Source organism: Diabrotica virgifera, chromosome 4, assembly GCF_917563875.1.
Source record: "Diabrotica virgifera virgifera chromosome 4, PGI_DIABVI_V3a".
NCBI lineage: Eukaryota > Metazoa > Arthropoda > Insecta > Coleoptera > Chrysomelidae > Diabrotica > Diabrotica virgifera.
Window position 1 is genome coordinate 258,525,903 of NC_065446.1, and position 20,779 is coordinate 258,546,681.

General features: G+C 34.4%; 1 protein-coding gene across 2 annotated transcripts in view; it reads left to right on the plus strand.

The window, feature by feature from the left end:
* The window catches only part of LOC126883394 (high affinity cationic amino acid transporter 1-like), a 78,821-nt gene that overhangs the window by 49,987 nt on the left and 8,055 nt on the right, over window positions 1–20,779 (plus strand). For both annotated transcript variants that reach the window (XM_050648926.1, XM_050648927.1), the window contains exons 2-8: window positions 6,057–6,285; window positions 7,999–8,127; window positions 12,000–12,155; window positions 12,466–12,570; window positions 14,721–15,007; window positions 16,624–16,861; window positions 20,030–20,132. In XM_050648926.1, the coding sequence (XP_050504883.1) occupies window positions 6,057–6,285; window positions 7,999–8,127; window positions 12,000–12,155; window positions 12,466–12,570; window positions 14,721–15,007; window positions 16,624–16,861; window positions 20,030–20,132 (1,247 nt within the window). The remainder of the gene's footprint in view (window positions 1–6,056; window positions 6,286–7,998; window positions 8,128–11,999; window positions 12,156–12,465; window positions 12,571–14,720; window positions 15,008–16,623; window positions 16,862–20,029; window positions 20,133–20,779) is intronic.

Sequence of the window (20,779 nt, forward strand, 5' to 3'; positions counted from 1 at the left end):
GTATCGGAAAAAATTGATTTTCATTTTGTAACTTCAGAAGGTTGTAACATTTTTTCTGTGCATATTTGTACTAGGGTAAGTTAGGTTCAATCGAACTATTTTTGGTTCCAGAATATGTGATTTTATTTATGACCTGTATTTTTGTTACACCCTGTATATGTGGTACCAAAAATAATAAAAAGAACTGTAGGTGGTACATGACTCAAAAAGTTTGAGAACCGCTGTTCTAAACAATTTTTCCCAGTATACTGGCGATATTTCTTTGCGGGGTATTGGTTTCTGTTTGTTCTTCATTATCGTCGTCACTTTGTTCGTTATCAGTGTCAGACTGATGTTCAGGAACATAATCATCGTCTGCATCTGATGAGTCTCTAAAATCATCTTCGATGGTCTCAGGTTCATCTTCATTCGTCCTCAGGTTTTCAGCTTCCCACTCTAATTCTTTTGTTGTCATTGGACGCTAATATTTTCTCTTAGAGTCTGCTATACTAGCAAAAAATCACCTCAAAATGTTAACACCCTTTGACTGCACACTGGATTCTGAGGTACCCATAGCTCCACTAAAAGCGTCACAGCAAACTATACAACAAACTTACGCGGTGCAGCGACTATCTCCCAACGCAGTCAGCTCTGAACTGAATTTACGTGCAAGGGATCGACAAAAGACGCAGACATGTGCAACTTACATTGAACGATTCATGCACCTGGGTTTTTCAGACCCCAGTGTGCAGTTCCAGGGTTAAGTTGAACTCCAAATGAACAAGCGGGCCTAAAAGTCCACGCTCCTACTCCATACAGTAGGACTGGACAAAGATAGCAATATACCATTTGAACGCGAAGGTCAATACTAAGATCGTGGCTGCAGATTACGTTTCTCATTTTTACAAAGGTATGTCGGGCTTGTTCTATTCAGCTTTTAATTTCTGCGGTTGGATCCCAGCTGTCATTGATATTACTGCCGATATACACGAGTTTCTCTCCTCTGTCCAGTGCGACATCTTCGACTTTTATACCGTCATCCTGTATATAATTTTATTTGCTAACTACCATATATTTAGTTTTGTTAACGTTTAGTTTTAATCCGCACTGATCACAGGTCTGTTTTATTTTGTTCATTAGATTTTAAAGGTCTCCCCCGTAATTAGCAAGCACTATGGTATCGTCGGCATATCTAATATTGTTCACGGTTACTCGCCATTCACAATAATATCTTCGGTTGTCTCCATTAGGGCTGCCTTAAATATTTCCTCCGAATACAAGTTAAGTTAAGCTGGCTGTGGCCGTGTAAAGGATTTATATTAGCATCCAAAAAATAGGAGTATTTTTTTGGATGTACAACTTCTTGGATAAACAATATACACATTCAATGTTTGGATTTCATAAGTAGGTGGCATTGATTTATGTAATCTAGGCCACATATATTGAAAACAGTAAGTCAGCAATAATGCTGCTATTAGTAATTCACGGTCACGTTAAAGAATAGTCAATCATAACAAACAAATACGATTTATTTATAGATACGTAAAAAGATAGACAGAGATTATTCATTATTCAGAAACAGACTTGGTTAGAGTCGAGACGGTGTCCATCCATCCAACACCAACTAGTTACTGTAATACTTAGTGAGTTAAATAAATATATTCAAGTATTTAGTGTTTCAACCTAATCAACACCATCACAGTCGCTCGTCTGGGGTGTAACGTCCACTCTACATAAGAGCCCACGGTACATCATCGGAAACTACTTTTGTGGATCCATAGAGTAGCGCTGCAGCGTGGTCTGTCTGGTTTTGCCCTTAGTCCTAAGAAGATCTTCAAAACGTGACTCATCATCAGACACAGAGCCGGATTTAAGGCAGTGGGGGCCCCTGGGCAGAATTGGCGTGGGGGCCCCTGGGCAGAATTGGCGTGGGGGCCCCTGGGCAGAATTGGTGTGGGACCCTACCTCCTACCATTAAAAAATTGTTGTTATAACTATGGTATACAGCCAAGTATAGAGTTTTCCCTTTTAAAAATTAAAAAAAATGTTGATCTACATTTTATAAATATATTTTTAAATAATAAAAAATACAAGAGCTGTAACTTGTTACCGTAAAATATTAAAAATAAACATTTTAAAATGTATGGTTAAAGTCTGGGTACTTTTTTAGATTTTTGGATTGAAAATTCCTTAATTATGTCTGACATATCTAGTTCCTTTAAGACATCGTGTTTAATGCTCATTATAGAGAGATGAAACGCTCTTGGCCCAACATAGACCGAAGGCGATTTTTAATTAACTTTAGTTTTGAGAATGATCACTCTCCACTGCAGTTAGAGACAGGAAGGCTGGACTTGCTCTCTAGAATTCATACATACACCATTTGTTCACTTATTCATAAGCTACACTTATATTTTTGAAAAGAATGTTTTTTCGATAAAATACTTACTTTTTTAGTCATTTGCAAAAAACCGTCTAAAAAAGTGTTTCTTTTGTTGAAAAATGAACATATTTACTTGCAAATTTACTGCAAATAACTAAAATAATAACGGACTTCTTCAAAGAAAAGTTAAAAAAAAACGGAATTCCAATATATGATGGAATTATACTGCATCAAACGGATACCAGAGAAACAACCCCTTCAATAGCTAAAATGCAAGAAGCAGTTACCAGAGTGAAAAACAACAAATCACCTGGATCAGACAATATTAGCGCAGAATTAATAAAATAAGGTGGATACTCCCTATTGAAAGCGATACACAAACTAATATGTAGTGAACATAAATATGGAATAATAAACCACTAACACAAGACTGGAGTAATTATTCCACTACATAAAAAGGGAGATCAGCTTCAATGTAAAAACTACCGGGCAATAACGCTACTGACTGTCGCAATATGAACAATAAAAATCCTGTCAAATATTGTGTACGAGCGATTGACACCATATGCGGAACAAATAGTTGGAGGATATCAATGTGGTTTCTGTAGGCAGAAGTTAATAATAGATCAGATCTTCGGCTTGAGCCTTGAGGAAAATCTTGGAAAAGGATAGTGAATTTAATATAGACACACATCATCTTCCTGAAAGAGTTTCATGTTCTAACTCAACTCATTGATATAGTAAAAGAAACACTTAAAGTAAAAATCCAAATTCAAAACGCACTAACAGATACAATCCATGTTAGAACGGGCCTACGATAGGCCCCATCCTGTATTATATTCAACATAACATTAGAAAAAATAATTAGAGTCAAAAGTTAACACCAGAGGAACAATATTAATAAAAAGTGTACAAATATTGGCATTTGCAAATTATGCTGATATCATAGTTAGAAGCGTAAGAGGGATGATAGAAGCATTTAATGTGATAGACAGAGCGGCACAAAATAGTGGCCTAAACATTAATGAAATAAAAACCAAATACATAAAGGCTAGCAAATCGACAGGCCAAAGAAACCTACAGAATCTGACAATAGGAGACAATAATATCGAAAGCGTTAAAATGTTTACATATCTAGGTTCGCTAGTTACCGCAAATAACAGTGTCAGTGAAGAAGTTAAGAGAAGAATACATATTGCTAATAAAACATATAATGGACTAATTAAACATCTAAGGTCTAACAATATCACAAGAAAAACCAAATGCAAAATATACAAAACCCTGATAAAACCGGTCCTTATATTATATGGATCAGAGACATGGACACTGTCGAAAAGCGATGAGAACCTATTAGGTACGTTTGAACGAAAAATCCTTCTTCTTCTTCTTCACGTGCCATATCAGAATTATCCGACGTTGGCGATCACCATTGCGAAGGCTTCAATATGGCTCACCATCTTCTTCAATATGGAATAATTGTCCTTCATTTGATATCTGAGTCCATTCACGAATGTTTTTTAACCAAGAAACTTGTTTTCTTCCTACACCTCTACGGCCCTCTATTTTGCCTTTAAGGATCAGTTGTAATATTTTATATCGACTCTCCCTCACTATATGTCCCAGTTAAGACATTTTTCGATGTTTAACAGTCTTTAGCAGTTCTCTATCTTTGTTGACCTTCATTAGTACTTCTTCATTAGTTTTTCTTGCTGTCCAGGGTATCTTCAGCATCCGTCTATGAATCCACATTTCCAATGCTTCAATTCTGTTCATAATCGATACTTTTAGCGTCCACACTTCTGCACTATACAAAAGTACGGACCAAACATAGCACTTGAGGAAAAATCCTTAGACTCATAATACGGCGCAGAAGATCTAATTTTGAACTATACGCAGCATACAACGAACCCGACGTCATAACATCCATAAAGATCAGACGTCTGCACTGGATGGGCCATGTTGAACGGATGTTGAAGCATTGTGCAAAAGCACAAATTGACAAAATTCACTTTTCTTCTTTGACATATTATTATTTATGTGTATGCCAAATTTCATGTCAATTCAAGCGGTTCTTTAAAATTTTCAGAAAAAACCGTGAGTCAATGGACTATTATAAATATGTAGCAGTAACAATGAGAGCACACAGCACAATTTTATTTAGTACTCACCTTTTGAATAATTTTAGAAATTAGCATTTAAACTTGTATCCCAATTATTTAACAGTTAAAAATCCAATGTACAACTTAAATATTTTCCGGACTGGCCTGACCATGCTTGTATGAGTAGCATGCCTTTATTTAAATTTTTATATTTTAAAAGTCCCCAACCCTCCAAATACTAGATAGGAAACTTCTAGGCTATCACAAAAATAAAGTAAAAACTTACCTTTTTCAACAGGGGTAACAGTACGAAATAATACAAACAGGTGAGTAATATTGCTGTTTTACTAGATTATCGTAAATTGTATTACAGCTGACAATTATTATTCTTTCTGCAAGTAGCAACAAAGGAACAAAGTCACAAAACAAATGAGTGGTTTAGTGCCAGATTTTCAGATTTGCTTATGCCTCAATTTTTGTCAACGGGATAGTTTACGGTCAAACTCGTAACCAAATTATGACTCAACAAAAAAGACTGAATTCCACTTGATTATGTTCCGAGTATTTTGCAATCCATGCAAAAAGGGTATTTAAAAAATATGCATGATGTAGAATATGATTTAGAAGACAAATAAATTATTGTAGGCGTAGGAGGCAAGTTTGGCTCAAATTTAAGTTCAAACTTTGTAAATGTGGAGTAAGCAATGTTTTGATCAATGTTGTTATATTCAGTGGCGTAGTGCCAAGTCAAGATAACGATAAATAAGAAATTATTTTTGATATACATAATTATGTTTGCATAAAACAAAGATTATTTTATGTGAATAATGTGCTGACTTTTTTATGTATGGGATTTTGTGGGGGCCCCCGGAATGTGGGGGCCCCGGGCAGCTGCCCAGCCTGCCCTCCCTTAAATCCGGCCCTGATCAGACATATTGTCCTATAATCACTGCATGTCTTTGGACGATGTTTCTTTGGTATTTTGAAAAATTTCGACTTTAACCAATCAGTTGGTAATTCTAATAGTAGGTAACAAATTAGATATAATTAATAAGCAAAATTTCAGATTGCTTTTGCAATTCTTTAGTATATAAAGTATCGAACGTTGTTATACAATATTTGGGCCATGTAATGAGACATCCAGAGGTATAACATTCCACACCTCAAAATACTATAGGGCAAGATCGCCGGCAGAAGAGTCCCAGACCAAAGAAGAACATCCTGGCTCCGAAATCTTCAAAATCCTAACTCGCTTATCATTTTTATTCAACTGTCCGCAGTTTTTTCTTTTTGCAGCTAAAACCATTCTTTTACTTCTTAATGACATTATAGCACGATATTTGTAGACTATTTCCGTAGGTTTCACTATGTTTAATAAGCAATCTTACGAAGACTGTCACCACAGGATACGTACTGTCACAGTAATGACACTTAATCCATACATTGGGACTATCATGATCTTTGTTATATTATAAGATGTTATTTGATTAGTCCATAATAATTTCTGTTTGCCGACGTTATTCTTCAATTTGTATCTTGCTATATTAAAAACTATAGTATTTATAAAATTCATCCATTTTTATTTGTTTTTTCAGATGCCCAACAAATTATTTGCTGCAATTACCAGAAAGAAGACGTTCACATACAATGAAGAAACTACAAGTCTAGCAAGAGTGCTCTCCTTGGTAGATCTGGTCGGTTTAGGCGCTGGATCTACACTAGGTCTGGGAGTCTATGTTCTTGCAGGATCTGTTGCGAAAACCTATGCAGGTCCAGCATCTTCGATATCGTTTTTTATTGCAGCTATAATATCGCTATTTGGAGGTTAGTACATAATACATTGCTTACTATATGTATAAACTAAGAAACTACCACTACTGCTAACAATTACTACAGTTTTCACTATATTCATACTGTCTAGCCATGTAAAATCTTCTTTCCATTGCCTTGACTTTTTCTCTTTCTTCTTCTTGTCGGACTCCATTAAATAATTTTGTATGCGGATGTACCACGAGCATAAATAGAGCACGATTTTAGTGTTCTATTTTCTTTTTCTTCTTGTAGGACATTCCTTCCATGCCTTCCATACCTTCTAATTGTTCCATATAACCTGTGTGTAGAACGCTCCACTAGTAAACAAGTTTACTTGTGGATGTCTCTTGTTCTCCACATAAGACGAGAACCAAATTTATTTTTCACATCGGACTTGGGAATGAACATATACGTAGAGCGCGTGATGAGTATTGTCGTCCCAACTAAGGACTATAGTCCAGAAAGCCACTGCGCATCCGCTACGAAAAATATTCCGATTCGGATTTTTTGCACAATCCTACTCAAAAAGGACCCTTTTAACAAATTTTTATGTTGGCAGGACCAAAGGTGGGTCAAAAATTTTTTAAACGTTTTTTGTTTTGTTCTTTTCCTAAAATTATTTTTTTTTTGCATGGAACAAAGTTTTTTTAGGTTTTTTGGATCATTCCAAACAGAAAAGGTCTTTAGTGACTTTTCTCTAAAGTTGATAGTTTTTGACATTATTATAAACGATTAAAAATTGAAAAATTGAAAAATTGCGAAATCGGCCATTTTTAACCTTCAAAAACTATGTGAAAAACTTAAAATTTGAATGTTGTCAAGGTAGGTAGATATTCTTTAAACATCGATTGATGAAATCCCGAAGAGTTTTGTGCCATACAGTATTCAAAACTCCTTTGTTTTTTAATTTCTATTCACGCGTGCGCGACACTATTTTCCACCGTTGCATGTGTATAGAGTATGGTGCAAATGAATGGAATAAATTCGTTATTTCGTAAACTGGCGACTTTAAGGAAAAAACCCGAAACAGGTCGATTTTTATTTTTAAGTTATGATATTGTGGCATATATGGTATACTAGTGACGTCATCCGTCTGGGCGTGATGGCGTAATCGATGATTTTTTAAATGAGAATAGGGGTCGTGTGGTAGCTCATTTGAAAGGTTCTTCAATTCTCTATTCAGTAATGTAAACATTTACCTAATTATTTATACAGGGTGTCCAAAAAAATTTTATTAAATTAAATTATTTGACAAAAAAAGAAGTAGAAGGACACCCTGTATAAATAATTATATAAATGTTTATATTACTGAATAGAGAATTGAAGAACCTTTCAAATGAACTAGCACACGACCCATATTCTTATTTAAAAAAATCATCGATTACGTTAATTATCCAAAATTATCCAAAGAACCTAAAAAAACTTTGTTCCGTGCAAAAAAATAATTTTAGGAAAAAAACAAAAAAAAACGTTTAAAAAATTTTTGACCCACTTTTGGTCCTGGCAACATGCAAATTTGTAAGAAGTCCTTTTTGAGTAAGATTGTGCAAAAAATCCGAATCGGAATATTTTTCCTAGCGGATGCGCAGTGGCTTTCTGGACTACTAGCGAATGTTTTTGTACCGGGAAAGAAAAACCTTAATTTAATGCTTTTTTAGTAAAGCATATATCTTATTAAATTTAAACACTTTTGATATCTATTAACTCAGTATTTTGTTTTTTTAGGATTGTGCTATGCCGAATTTGCAGCTAGAGTACCAAGAACTGGATACGCCTACGCTTACTGCTATGCAGGAGTAGGAGAACTAGTGGCATTTGTAGTGGGATGGAATTTGCTTTTGGGGGCAGTACTGGGTAAGCCATTTTATTTATCAAAATGAAAATAAACGGTTTCGTTGTGATTCAAATCGGGTCCCTCACCATCCCCCAACACGTGTTTCTAGGTTTACCCTTCATCAAGGAGGCTTTGCAAGAAGACCGATCTGAATCAAAACGCCCGTTCTGCTCAGTATAAACAATGAAATATTTATACCGGAGTATAGTTAGAACAACCTCTAACGGGGAACGATGCTGGAATATTAAATGTTAGAATATTTTCCTAAGCGTCGCCTGTTTGGTATTTTCGTACCTGGGCATTGCTACAGAATGAATATGGTAAAGTAATATTTGAAGTAGAGGACAAACTTAAAGAATGGGAAAATTACGTTACGAACCTATTCGAAGACGATAGGAGTAGTTCACCTCCCGATATTACTAACTGCGACGGACCCCTAATAACACGCTCTGAGGTTATAAAAGCCATACAATCATCAAAAAATGGCAGAGCGACTGGTCCTAATGAAATTCCAACTGAAATATACAAGCTTATAAATGATAGCAATGTTTTAGAGGCTATAACTTCGTTTTTCAATACCATTTATACCAGCAGACAAGTACCTAATGGTTGGTCTAATTCACTGTTTATAGCTCTACCTAAGAAGACAACAGCAAAAACTTGGGCTGATTATAGAACCATAAGTTTGTTAAACCATTTATTGAAAATTTTTCTGAAGGTAATGCATGGTCGTATCTACAATAAATACGAGGAATACCTGGATGACACACAGTTTGGTTTCCGTAACGGGTTTGGAACTAGAGAGGCACTCTTTGGAATGAACGTACTTGCTCAAAGATGTCGAGATATATCTGTAGACATATACTCTTGTTTTATTAACTTCCAAAAGGCATTTGATCGTGATAAGCACTCTATATTGATCGAAGCTCTAAAAGACATTGGCTTGGATGGCAGAGATGTTCTAATAATTGCAAATTTATATTGGAATCAAACAACATCAATTTTAGTAGATGGTGTGGAATCACAGGCTCTTAATATTAAAAGAGGAGTACGGCAGGGATGCCTCTTGTCACCCCTGCTTTTCAACGTTTACTCCGAAAGAATTTTCAGAAAAGCACTTTCTGAAAAACAAGAAGGAATAGTTGTGAACGGTGAAGTCATCAATAATTTGCGATGTGCAGATGATACAGTACTACTAGCTTCTACTCAAGAAGATCTGCAAACACTACTTGATAGTGTCGTCACAGTATAAAGAGAGACAGTAAAACCTCTTCCATGTCGGCACTTTGATCTCAAGAAGTAATACCGGCAGTATGCAATTGGTAATTCACCAGTGGTGGATGCGAATTTTCCCTGTTAAAAGCCGTACGTTTCTATGCGACTAGCAATGTGAGAGTGGGGCAAAAGCGACTGGGAAGATTGCGCGGTCGCCATGCGCGACTAAAAATTTTACTTCCAATTTTTCGGAGAGTGGTTCTACTGTCTCTCTTTATACTGTGGTGTCGTTGAGAGTTGTAGGGAGGCAGGTCTGGATCTGAACATACGGAAAACCAAAATACTCGTAATAAGTATATAAAGCATATAAAACCGTCTATACAGAGTGAGTTTTATGTATGGAAACACTGAATTATCTCGAAAACGGCTTGCACGATTTTTATAGATTTTGGTGGGTAGGGGTTCTCTAATGCGTTCGATATTATAGTGCTAATTACATTGTTGTCCGATCTTCTGTTTTTCTGCAAATCTAATGAACTTTCTTATTTCAAATGGAATACCCTATATATTTTTTGCGTTTTGAAGTCCTTAAGAAATACTGATTATTGTTTATGTTATATTCCCTTTACCTAAATGCCATAATTTCGGAGTTATTGCTACATTTATTTAAAAAAAAAATTTTTTATTTAAACAAATTTTAATAATCAATTTTTTTGGCCCAGGTGGATATTATTTTAGGTTCTTTGGATCATTGGGAACAAAAAAGGTCTTTTTTAATTTTTCTCTAAAGTTAATCGTTTTCGAGTAATCAACAATTTAAAACTGAAAAAAATCGAATACTGACGATTTTTAAGGTTCTAAAACAAAAGTAAAAAATATAATTTTTGAAATTATAAAGTACCTAAATTCAAGCCCAACTCTTCTTCTGATAGCTTGCCATAAGATTTTTTGTCTTTTTTTATTCTAAAATATTGATTTTTAATTTTTAATGAAGTGCATATGAGAGGACGGGCGATCGGGCTGCATTAACATTTAAAATTACAATGTTTTAAAATGAAACAATCTTAAATTACTTATCGGTATGTGATAAAATAAGGCTTGAGGTTTAATTTGGGTACTTCGCAGTTTCAAAAATAAAATTGTTTATTTGTGTTCTTGAACCTTGAATATCGTCATTATTCGATTTTTTTTTTTAGTTTTAAATTGTTTATAACTCGGAAACGATTAATTTTAGAGAAAAATTATAAAAGATCTTTTTTGTTCTGCTCCAAACAACCTAAACTACTTGACCCTACCCGGATCAAAAAAATTTATTTTTATAATTTGTTTAAAATTTTGTTTTAATAAATGTAGCAATAACTCCGAAATTATGGTATTTAGGTATAGGGAATATAACCCAAAAAATTATAAGTATTTCTTAGAGACTTCAAAACACAAAAAATATACAGGGTGTTCCATTTAAAATAAGAAAGTTTATTAGATTTCCAGAAAAACGGAAAATATGACAACAATGTAATTAGCACTGTATTATCGGCCGCATTAGAAAACCCATACCTACCAAAATCTATAAAAATCGTATAAGCCGTTTTTGAGATAATTGAGTGTTTCCATGCATAAAACTCACTCTGTATATGTAAATAATACCAAACTTGAGCAAATTGATAAAATCGTTTACCTTGGACAGGTTAAATTGTAACGCAAAAAGTCACGGCGAAATTAGATCTAGGATAGAGCAGGCTAGAAGCGCTTTTAGAAGAATGTCCAAGGTGTTATGTAACAGAGACCTAAAATTGGCATTGAGGATCCGCCTACTTCGCTGCTACGTGTTCTCGGTCTTACTTTACGGTGTCGAGTGCTGGACTGTGAATAAAATCGATCTAAATCGCCTTGAGGCTTTCGAAATGTGGTGCTATAGAAGAATTTTAAAAGTTTCCTGGGTGGAAAAGATTCGAAACTCCACAATACTAGAATGTCTCAGCAAGACTACTGAGATCATAAAAAGCATCAAGCAGAGAAAGCTGGAGTATTTCGGACATGTAATGAGAATGAGACGTCCCAAATATTGGTTGCTACAAAATATCATGCAAGGAAAAATAGGCAAACGCAGTCCATGACAAAGAAGTACTTCATGGTTGAAGAACTTGCGAGATTGGTATGGTGTTGATCCAAGCATGCTATTTAGGGTGGCAGTGAATAAAATTAAGATAGCTATGATGGTAACAAACGTTCTGAAAGGACATGGTACATGAAAAAGAAGTACCTGGGTAAACAGATTACTTGGATCCTTGTCGATACTAATTTCATAATTCCCCGTTAGAGGACGTTCTAACCATACTTCGGTACAAATATATCATTATTTATACCGAGCAGACAAGCGTTTTGATTCAGATCGGTCTTCTTGCAAAGCCTCCTTGACAACGGGTAAACCTAGAAACAAGTGTCGGTGGGTGGCAAGGGACCAAATTTGAATCAAAACGAAACCGTTTATTTTCATTTTGTTTTATACCATACTCTGTATTAGAGTACAAAAATGATAACGATTCAGATGGGTAATCTGAGATGCACTGTTAGAATATGTTCCTAAGCGTCGCCCGTTTGGTATTTTCGTATCTGGGTAAACAGGTTACTTGGATCGTTGTCGACACTCATTTCATTTCATTTATTTTCTTGCTTTTAGGAGCTGCAAGTGTGGCTAGTGGAATGAGCAGTTATATTGACGCTCTGTTTGAGAAGCAAATTGCTTTAACCATTGGAAGCTGGTTTTCCATGGATGTGCCTTATCTCACACACACGCCAGACATTCTAGCTTTAGCAATCATTATACTTCTAACAAGTAAGTACTAAACTAAGCAGTACAAACATTCTTTATTCAAATATATCCATTATTCTAGAGCAAATGAAGCAATTCTTAAAAGAGTCAAAAAAGTTTCATGAAAGATGAAATATTTCAAGCAACATTTCTTTACTTAGAATGATAAGAAGGAAAATATTTATTGAAAGACTCAAAAAATAGTGATAACATATTTGCACAATGGTCCAATACTACTACAATCTGGTTATCGTTTGTACAAGCTTAAAAGATAGTCTTGACATTTTACGAAAAACTTTTTTAATGATTTTAAATTTTATGTATTTATTTTTAGTTCTTCTATCTGTTGGTATGAAGGAATCTTCCATGTTCAATAATATTTGCACTGTCTTGAACCTACTGACGATATTTACTGTCATTGTGGCTTGTGCAATTAAAGGTAAGAGATACATTAATTTTTGATAGTATTTATAGTGGATAACCCAAAAAAACTAGTGTTGCTCTTAGTGGAATTTTAATAGTTCAACTTTTAAAAGTGGTACCAAATGAGAATTTTTTGGTCACCACAAGATACACGTATCCTAGAAAAAGCGCAAGTTTGTGCTTAAACTGAAAGATATATTGAAATTGAACAAGCGATAATGAGTCAGCTTTGGATGTTTTTCCCTATTTACAAGAAAGAAACGTGAAAGAAGCATACTACAGTGTGTAACCTCAGTATACAATTTTATTTGATTCTTGATTTTTGGACTTAACACATATTGTTAGTTTTTCTGAAAAACTTGTTACGTGCATTTATTTTGCAAGAATTTCCTTGATAAGAGGAGAAAGCCGATTTATTCTAGCCTGATGCTCTCCAGTTCCTGTAGCTTCTCAGTACTCAGTGCTTGATAGTGTTCTTTCACTTACTCTTTATCATCTCATGGACCCTGTTCCATGCATCTTACAAGAGAAACAATGTTCTCCACTCTCGACTATACACTAGATTATATTCATATAAAGTACGTGCCTCCTAGTGGCAGAGTACGGCCAACAATACACTAGCTGACAGAGAAGCCCTTAAAGCAGTTATCCTGGCCTCTACTGGGAACATTACAGGTTAGAAAGATTAGGATAAGGTCTTGGAATCATGATGGAAAACTCTGAAGGTAAAAAGAATATGGAGTTATGTATATAAAATGGAGGTATGGAGGTATTAAAATGATTTTTTAAAAACTATTTAAAAAGTCACTACAATTATAAACTTGCTTTTTTCTCTGTCCTCACAACAATAAAAACTAATATACACAACATGTGTTTACCCATAACCGACATATTGAACAATTGTTGGCAGGTCATTGTAATTAGTATGCTAAAGAAGTATAACTTCAAAAAAAACTTTATTTGTTAAAGAACGAAAAGATTAATTATTATCCACAAACGTTTGAAGTAGAAATTTATGAATGAACGTATTTTAAAGCTGGCGTATAACTATGTTTCAATGTATATTATGATCTTTATACTTACATATTTAGTCCTGTCGCCAGGGGGGGTACAACGGCCTCCTGTATTCAGATGGACTTACCCAAGTTTTTTTTATGTATTTTGACTTGTAGAACACGAATTTTTTGGGTAACAGTTGATCCGGATGTCGATAAGATTGTTATAAACCAAGAAGTTGAGGAATCACATAACAGCGATTTCTCGCAAAACAAAAGATTTTTTTGTATTTTTTGGGCCATTCTAACCAAAAAATGTTCCTACAATTTTTTTCGTAGGATGCATAGTTTTCGAGATAAACGGGGTTGAACTTTCAAAAAATCGAAAAATTGCAATTTTTGAACCCGAATAACTTTTGATTAAAAAATAAAATAGCAATTCTGCTTACCGCATTTGAAAGTTCAAGTCAAATTATATCGGTTTTAATTATTTGTATTGCTAAAAATTTATTATTTTATTGTTAAAACAAAGCTATAAACACCTAGTGCTTGAGTGATGTTTTCAATGATTTCTCATTTAAAATCAAACGGGTAGGTAGAGGAGATAAGAGTGCAAGCGGGGCTATTTCTACGTAGCATGCATTAAAACGCATGTATTAGGCACGGGAAACACTATGTGTTTATAGCTTTTTTTAACAATCAAAAAATAAATTTGTAGCAATGCAAATATTCAAAACAGATATAATTTGACTCAAACTTTTAAAGCTGGTAAGCAGAATTGCTATTTTATTTTTTCTTCAAAGGTTATTCGGGTTCAAAAATTGTAATTTTTCGATTTTTTGAAAGTTCAGCCGCGTTTATCTCGAAAACTATGCATCCTACGAAAAAACTTGTAGGAACATTTTTTGGTTAGAATGACCCAAAAAATACAAAAAAATGTTTTGTTTTGCGAGAAATCGCTGTCATGTAATTCCTCAACTTCTTTGTTTATAACAATCTTATCGACATCCGGATCAACTGTTACCCAAAAAATTCGTATTCTACGGGCCAAAATACATAAAAAAAACTTGGGTAAGTCCATCTGAATTAAGAAGGCCGTTGTACCCCCCCTGGCGACAGGACTAATTCCTATAATAATTGGGACAGAATAACATTTGTCATTTTGTTTTAGCTGATATCAAAAACTGGACAATTGCCAAAGAAAGCATCAAACCTGAGTACAAAGAACAAGCGGGAACAGGAGGATTCTTCCCATACGGGGTTGCAGGAGTAATCGCAGGAACGCCCAATTGCTTTTTTGGTTTCACCGGATTCGATGCTCCTGCAGCTTGCAGCGACGAAGCCAAAAACCCTAAAAGGAACATTCCTCTCGCCATTTTGATCTCGTTACTGCTCGTTTTCGTCGTCTACTTTAGCATATCGACAGTTTTGACGCTCGCATGGCCTTATTATCTGCAGGTTAGGTAAATATTTTTATTTAAATGCTGCACGTTGGTCTTTGATTATTTTCGAAAGGAAACTAGCATAAATTAGCAGCATATAATTGATAAATTATTATTTGAAATCAATAAAAGTTCCTACTACTCAGGGATTTCTTAAGTTAACTCAGGAAATGCCACGTTGGGCGCCAATGTGTAACATGGCAACTACCACAGAAAGTTGGTGGTTAATGTATAACAATAAATCTTCAATTAACTATGGGAGCCGATTGTTTAAGGCTTCGTCTAGCTCAATCACTCATGTGTAAGTTCGTCTTATGTTAATTGAAAAAGTAAACAATAAGTTTTGGAAGGGACAAATAAGACATGAAATTAATACTCACCCCAAGAAGATTTAACGAAATAAAATGAATTTATTAACTGAAACATCAACTTAAATAGATAACAGACATTATAAAAACATTTTCTTAAAGCACAGACTAACATGACAGAATGGAAGTCAAGAGTTGCCAAGCCAACTGACAAATATTTTGTTTCAACTTGTGGGTATGGCATAGACACTATAGCAATTTTATATATGCATACGATTAAGTTAGTTATTGGGACTGAATACGTTGCCAAGCCAACTGACAAATATTTTGTATCAACTTGTGGATATGGCATAGACACTATAGAAATTTTATATATGCATACGATTAAGTTAGTTATTGGGATTGAATACGGGGAAAACTAAGGATAGAAAATAGGTGAAAGATCAAATATAATATTTAGTTGATCAAACATGTTACCGCCAACTATTTTTAGAAGAGAAATAGTAAAACAAAACAGAAAGTTAACAAATAAATAAAGTCAACCGAAATTGGAATGAAATGATTATTTGAATAAAAATAACAAACATGTGTCATTTATAATATAACGTTACAATATCAACGTGAAGTTTTGGTCATATTGTTTATAGTTTGTAGTACAGCGTGATTTAATCACATTTTATTCATAGGCCTGGATCCCGCGTACCAGAAAAAGTTTATTAATAGCAAGCTGAAAATTTGTTAATATATAGTTTAACGGTGTCTAATCGGACAAACTTTGATTTATGCGAACATTGGAACAGGGAAAGTTTTAATTGTGGAACAAGTTAAAAAATTAAAACGTCAGACTACGAAAACGTCACATGTATTTTGTCGGACAGAACTTCCAGTTGATTTGTTACCCTTTAATTAAACTCTCATGCGAAAATCAGACTGGTATTTATCACCAACTGGGCATTTTAATTTACGGTATTTATCACCAACTGGGTTAATCAGGAGTCCGACACGTAGAACATGTTAAATGACAGGAATTATGTTGGTGATTTTGCATTAGAGTTTAATGAAAGGGCAACAAATAAATTGGAAGTTCTGTCCGACAAAATACATGGGACGTTTTCGTAGTCTGACGTTCCAAATTTTAACCTGTTAAACTGTTCCACAATTAAAACTTCCCCTGTTCCAGTGTTCCCGTACATCAAAGTTTGTCCGACTAGACACCTTTAAGCTATTAACAAGTTTTCAGCTTGCTATTAATCAACTTGTTTTTGGTAGGCGGATTCAGACCTATCAGTGAGTCTCTAAGTCTAATTTGTTTTTGGCCTTTTAGAACGAGAATGCACCCTTCCCATACGTCTTCGAACAGTTCGGATGGATAGAGGTAAAATGGATAGTGACCATCGGAGCCATTTTTGCTCTATCTTCAAGCGCTTTTGGATCAATGTACTTTACTCCTAGAGTGGTGTACGCCATGGCAGATGATGGACTGATCTTCAAATTTTTAGCCAACGTTCATCCTGGCACGAAGACTCCGTTGATCTCGACTATTTTATCTGGAGTGATATCAGGTATATTGACAGATACTCTTTCTTTGTTTACAGGAGATGTTTACTAGAAATAACTGACTTGCTGACAATATTAAACCAAGTGCTTGGAGCTTATCCAAGAATTTCTTATAAGTCCTTCTTAAGTTTCCTAAAATATTGTTAATTGAAATGATATAATATTTTCGAACCTTCGTTAAATGTTACCTGTATTATCAAAAAGCTGCAATATTACTCCATTGCGGTGGTAGTGAAGACAATTAGAGAAAAAAATTGTTCACTATTTACAATTAATATATTGAAATATTAGAGGGCGTTCTAACCTTACTCCGGTCTAAATAGTTTTATTTTGTGCCGAGAAATACGGAAGTTTTGATGTAAATTTGTCTTCTTGCATAACCTCCTTGACAACAGGCAGGTAGACCTATAAATAGTGTTATCGGGGAATGGCAAGAGACAGATTTAAATCAAAACGAAACCGGCTATTTTCTATTTTTAATTAATATATTGTCTTCTTCTTCTTCACGTGCCATATCAGAATTATCCGGCGTTATGGCGATCACCATTGCGAAGGCTTCTCGATCTTCTGCAACATGGGATAAGTATCCTGCATTTGATATCTGAGTCATTTCACGAATATTTTTTAACCAAAGAACTTGTTTTCTTCCTACACTTTTATACTTCTATCAGTGGCGGCTGGTCCTATGAGGCAGGTGAGGCAGTGTCTCACCAGTATACCAATCGACTATTTACGTTATTTCGTTATTTCATCATCAATTCTTTAAATACAATTTAACTGTTTGAAATTTGCTAAATAACTTTATTTTCGTTATATCATCATCAATAATTCTTTAAATACAATTTAACTTTTTGAAAATTGCTAAATAATTTAATTTTTATTATAAAACTTTTTTTATTAACTTTATTTTTATGATAAAAAAAAATTAGTACGGCCCTGACCTGTTCTTCATAACACACCGATTAAAGCAGCTTTACATCAAGGCTATGCAAGTCTCATGCTATGCAAGTCCGTCTTGCATGGTATATCTCTTGCCTACCCTAACCTTTTTACATCGGAGCTATTTCTGTGCAATTTTAGATACCACTTTCATTGTTGCCAATAAAAGAAATATATCAAAATATTAACTTTAGATATTTCACTTAAAAACTTCAGTCCATAATTAAATATATTCAAATATAAACCACAAATTATTACATCCAATAAATACCATTTAAACTTACACAATAAGGTTAAGTTTTTTTCTAAACTATAAATTTTGTCATATTGGCAACATGAATTTTGACAGGACTTGCATCAAAATAGCATGAAAAATATAACACGTTTTAATTTTTCGTCTAGCACAGGAATTGCATGAAAATAGCGCGTGGGCATGCGCAGTAGCGTGATCTGTCTTGCATGGCTCTTGCCTAGCATGAAAATAGCATAATGTAAAACTGTCTTTTAGAGGCACTGCCTCTGATGGTACCTCGTCTAGCATATTACGAAGCCGACGGAGATCGGCCGGCAGCATGACTGAGAATAATTTTTGGAAGCGGGATTAAGTATCCTTTCAGAGGCAGGCAAAACTATGCCTCTAGCGTGGTTTTGCAGTTTTAGGTAGTTTGTTAGAGCAGTTTGTTCTAGTTACGTGTACTTACTATTAGTATAAGAGATACAATAGATGTTTAGAATATGTTATTATGCTCTGACTGGCTGAAAGTCATTTGCCAATGTCGATTAAATAAATAAATTAATACAAAAATTAGAAATTATGATTTCTTTCATAATAATTAATTTACTTTTAAGTACGCTGTTTATAAAATAAATAAAAAACCAAAAAAATAAAATTTAACCCTTAGTTTATTTAACATAAAAAACAATCTTATAATACAACCGTAATTTGCTTACTTGCTTGTTTCTATTTGCATATATGCAATACATTTACAATATAATAAAATTGGTTCTAAAATGAAATTATCACGTGTTTGCAGGTATATTGTTTGCGTACCATAATTTCATTTTGGCAAGTGATTAATAATAACATAATCAGTCAACGGCCAAACCAGAATGATCCTAAGGGGGGCTACAACTGGTGGGTCTCTGGGGGTATGGATTTAAGGCTTTAAGGATTTAAGGCATTTAAGGCTTATAACCCCCAACCCCCCCCCCCCCCCCAGTTACGCCACTGGAATCAGTTGTCCGTTGTTTTCATGTAGTATATAATGTAAATTTTGCTTAATATGGCTGTTCAAGTGTTCAACGCTGATGAGCCAACGACGAAACATCTGATTCACGCTGTTTTGATATGTGGAATCATATTAATTATTATTTTTAGCTAAAAAACAGCTACTATGAGTATGAACCTGTTAGAGACTTAGAACTTTCGTAGCTATTCTTTTGCGAATAAAATTGTTATTTAATATCGTTTGCAAGCCTTAAAATAAATACGGTGCCGTTCTGTGACGTTATGACGTCACAAAATCGACCTTCCGGCTATTAAAGAAAATCTAACCATAATAATAATAATCCTCAAGTGTAGTGTGCCTCACCATCTTGTACCATCACGAGCCGCCCCTGACTTCTATTATATTTTGCCTCTAAGGCTCAGTTGTATTATCTATTCTATATATCGATACCTCCTCACTATATGTCTCAGATAAGACATTTTCCGGAGTTTTACAGTCTATAGCAATTCTCTATCTTTGCTGGCCCTCCTTAATACTTTCTCATTAGTTTTTCTTGCTCTCCTCATTTCCAATGTTTCAATTCTGGTCATGCTTGATACTTTTAGTGTCCAAACTTCTACACCATACAAAAGTACAGAACATATCACAACCTTTTTTTTTGTCTTAGTTCTAAACTGAGATGATTTTTGCAAAGAAATATCTCTATAATATAAATGTAGTTCTAGTAATTAATATTCTGTGTTTTATTTCTATGCCTGGATCTAATTGGTCTATTAGGGTAGTTTCCAAATATGTCATTTTGTGTACTTTTTCAACTTGGTCTCCATTTAATTGAAGCTTTGCATCGAGATGTGGGTCACGACTAAAGACAAAGCTTGGTTTGGTTTGAGTTTATTTTAATACCCATTTTATCTCCTACTTCGTGAATGCGATTAAGCAGAATTTTAAGATCTTCAATATTTTGTGACAGAATAATATTTATATTGTCCATTTTTTTATTTCTAGGGTTGATGGCGACATTCCTTGACTTGAATGCTTTGATGGACTTAATGACTATCGGTGCTTTCTTCTCTTATGTGATAGTAGCTGCATCAGTTATAGTATTAAGGTAAGTTAAAACAATCAAACACTTCAACAATTTTCGTTATAGTCATCAGCATCATTGTTGTAAAAGCCGTGAGATGTCTTGCAACATATTGATATGTAATTTTCTTCATAACTTGTTCAAAACATGTCATGGCCTAAGTTCGGCATCGGCATCTATAATATTTACTTTTGCCTTATTGATTTGTGTGACTGTTTCTGTTTTGGACCTTTTGGTGTGTTGTTTCTTGTTTTCCCATTTACTTTTACACCTTTTTTAGCATGTTCCGAATAGACATTAGATAGACAATAAATAAAGGGGACAAAAAGCAACCTTGTCGGGCTCCTTTTTTCCTATCGGACTTCCTTGTCGGGCAATCCTTCAGATAGCGCTTTTTTCCTATGGTAGATTTTTGATTATTCCGATTACTTTTTGTCTAGTCCATTTTATTTAAGAGTTCCATTAAGATGATTCTGAAACTGTTTTCTTGGGGTATGTCTAATTTAAGTATTATATTTATATGGGATTGAGCCACAATTATTGGTATAATTATATGTATCTTAGATGAAGAACCTGATGAGAAGTGCTAATCAACCTTTCCCCCTATCCATAAGAAAGGATCACTAACCGTATGCAGCAGTTACAGATCTATTGTCCTTACTCCTCATGCA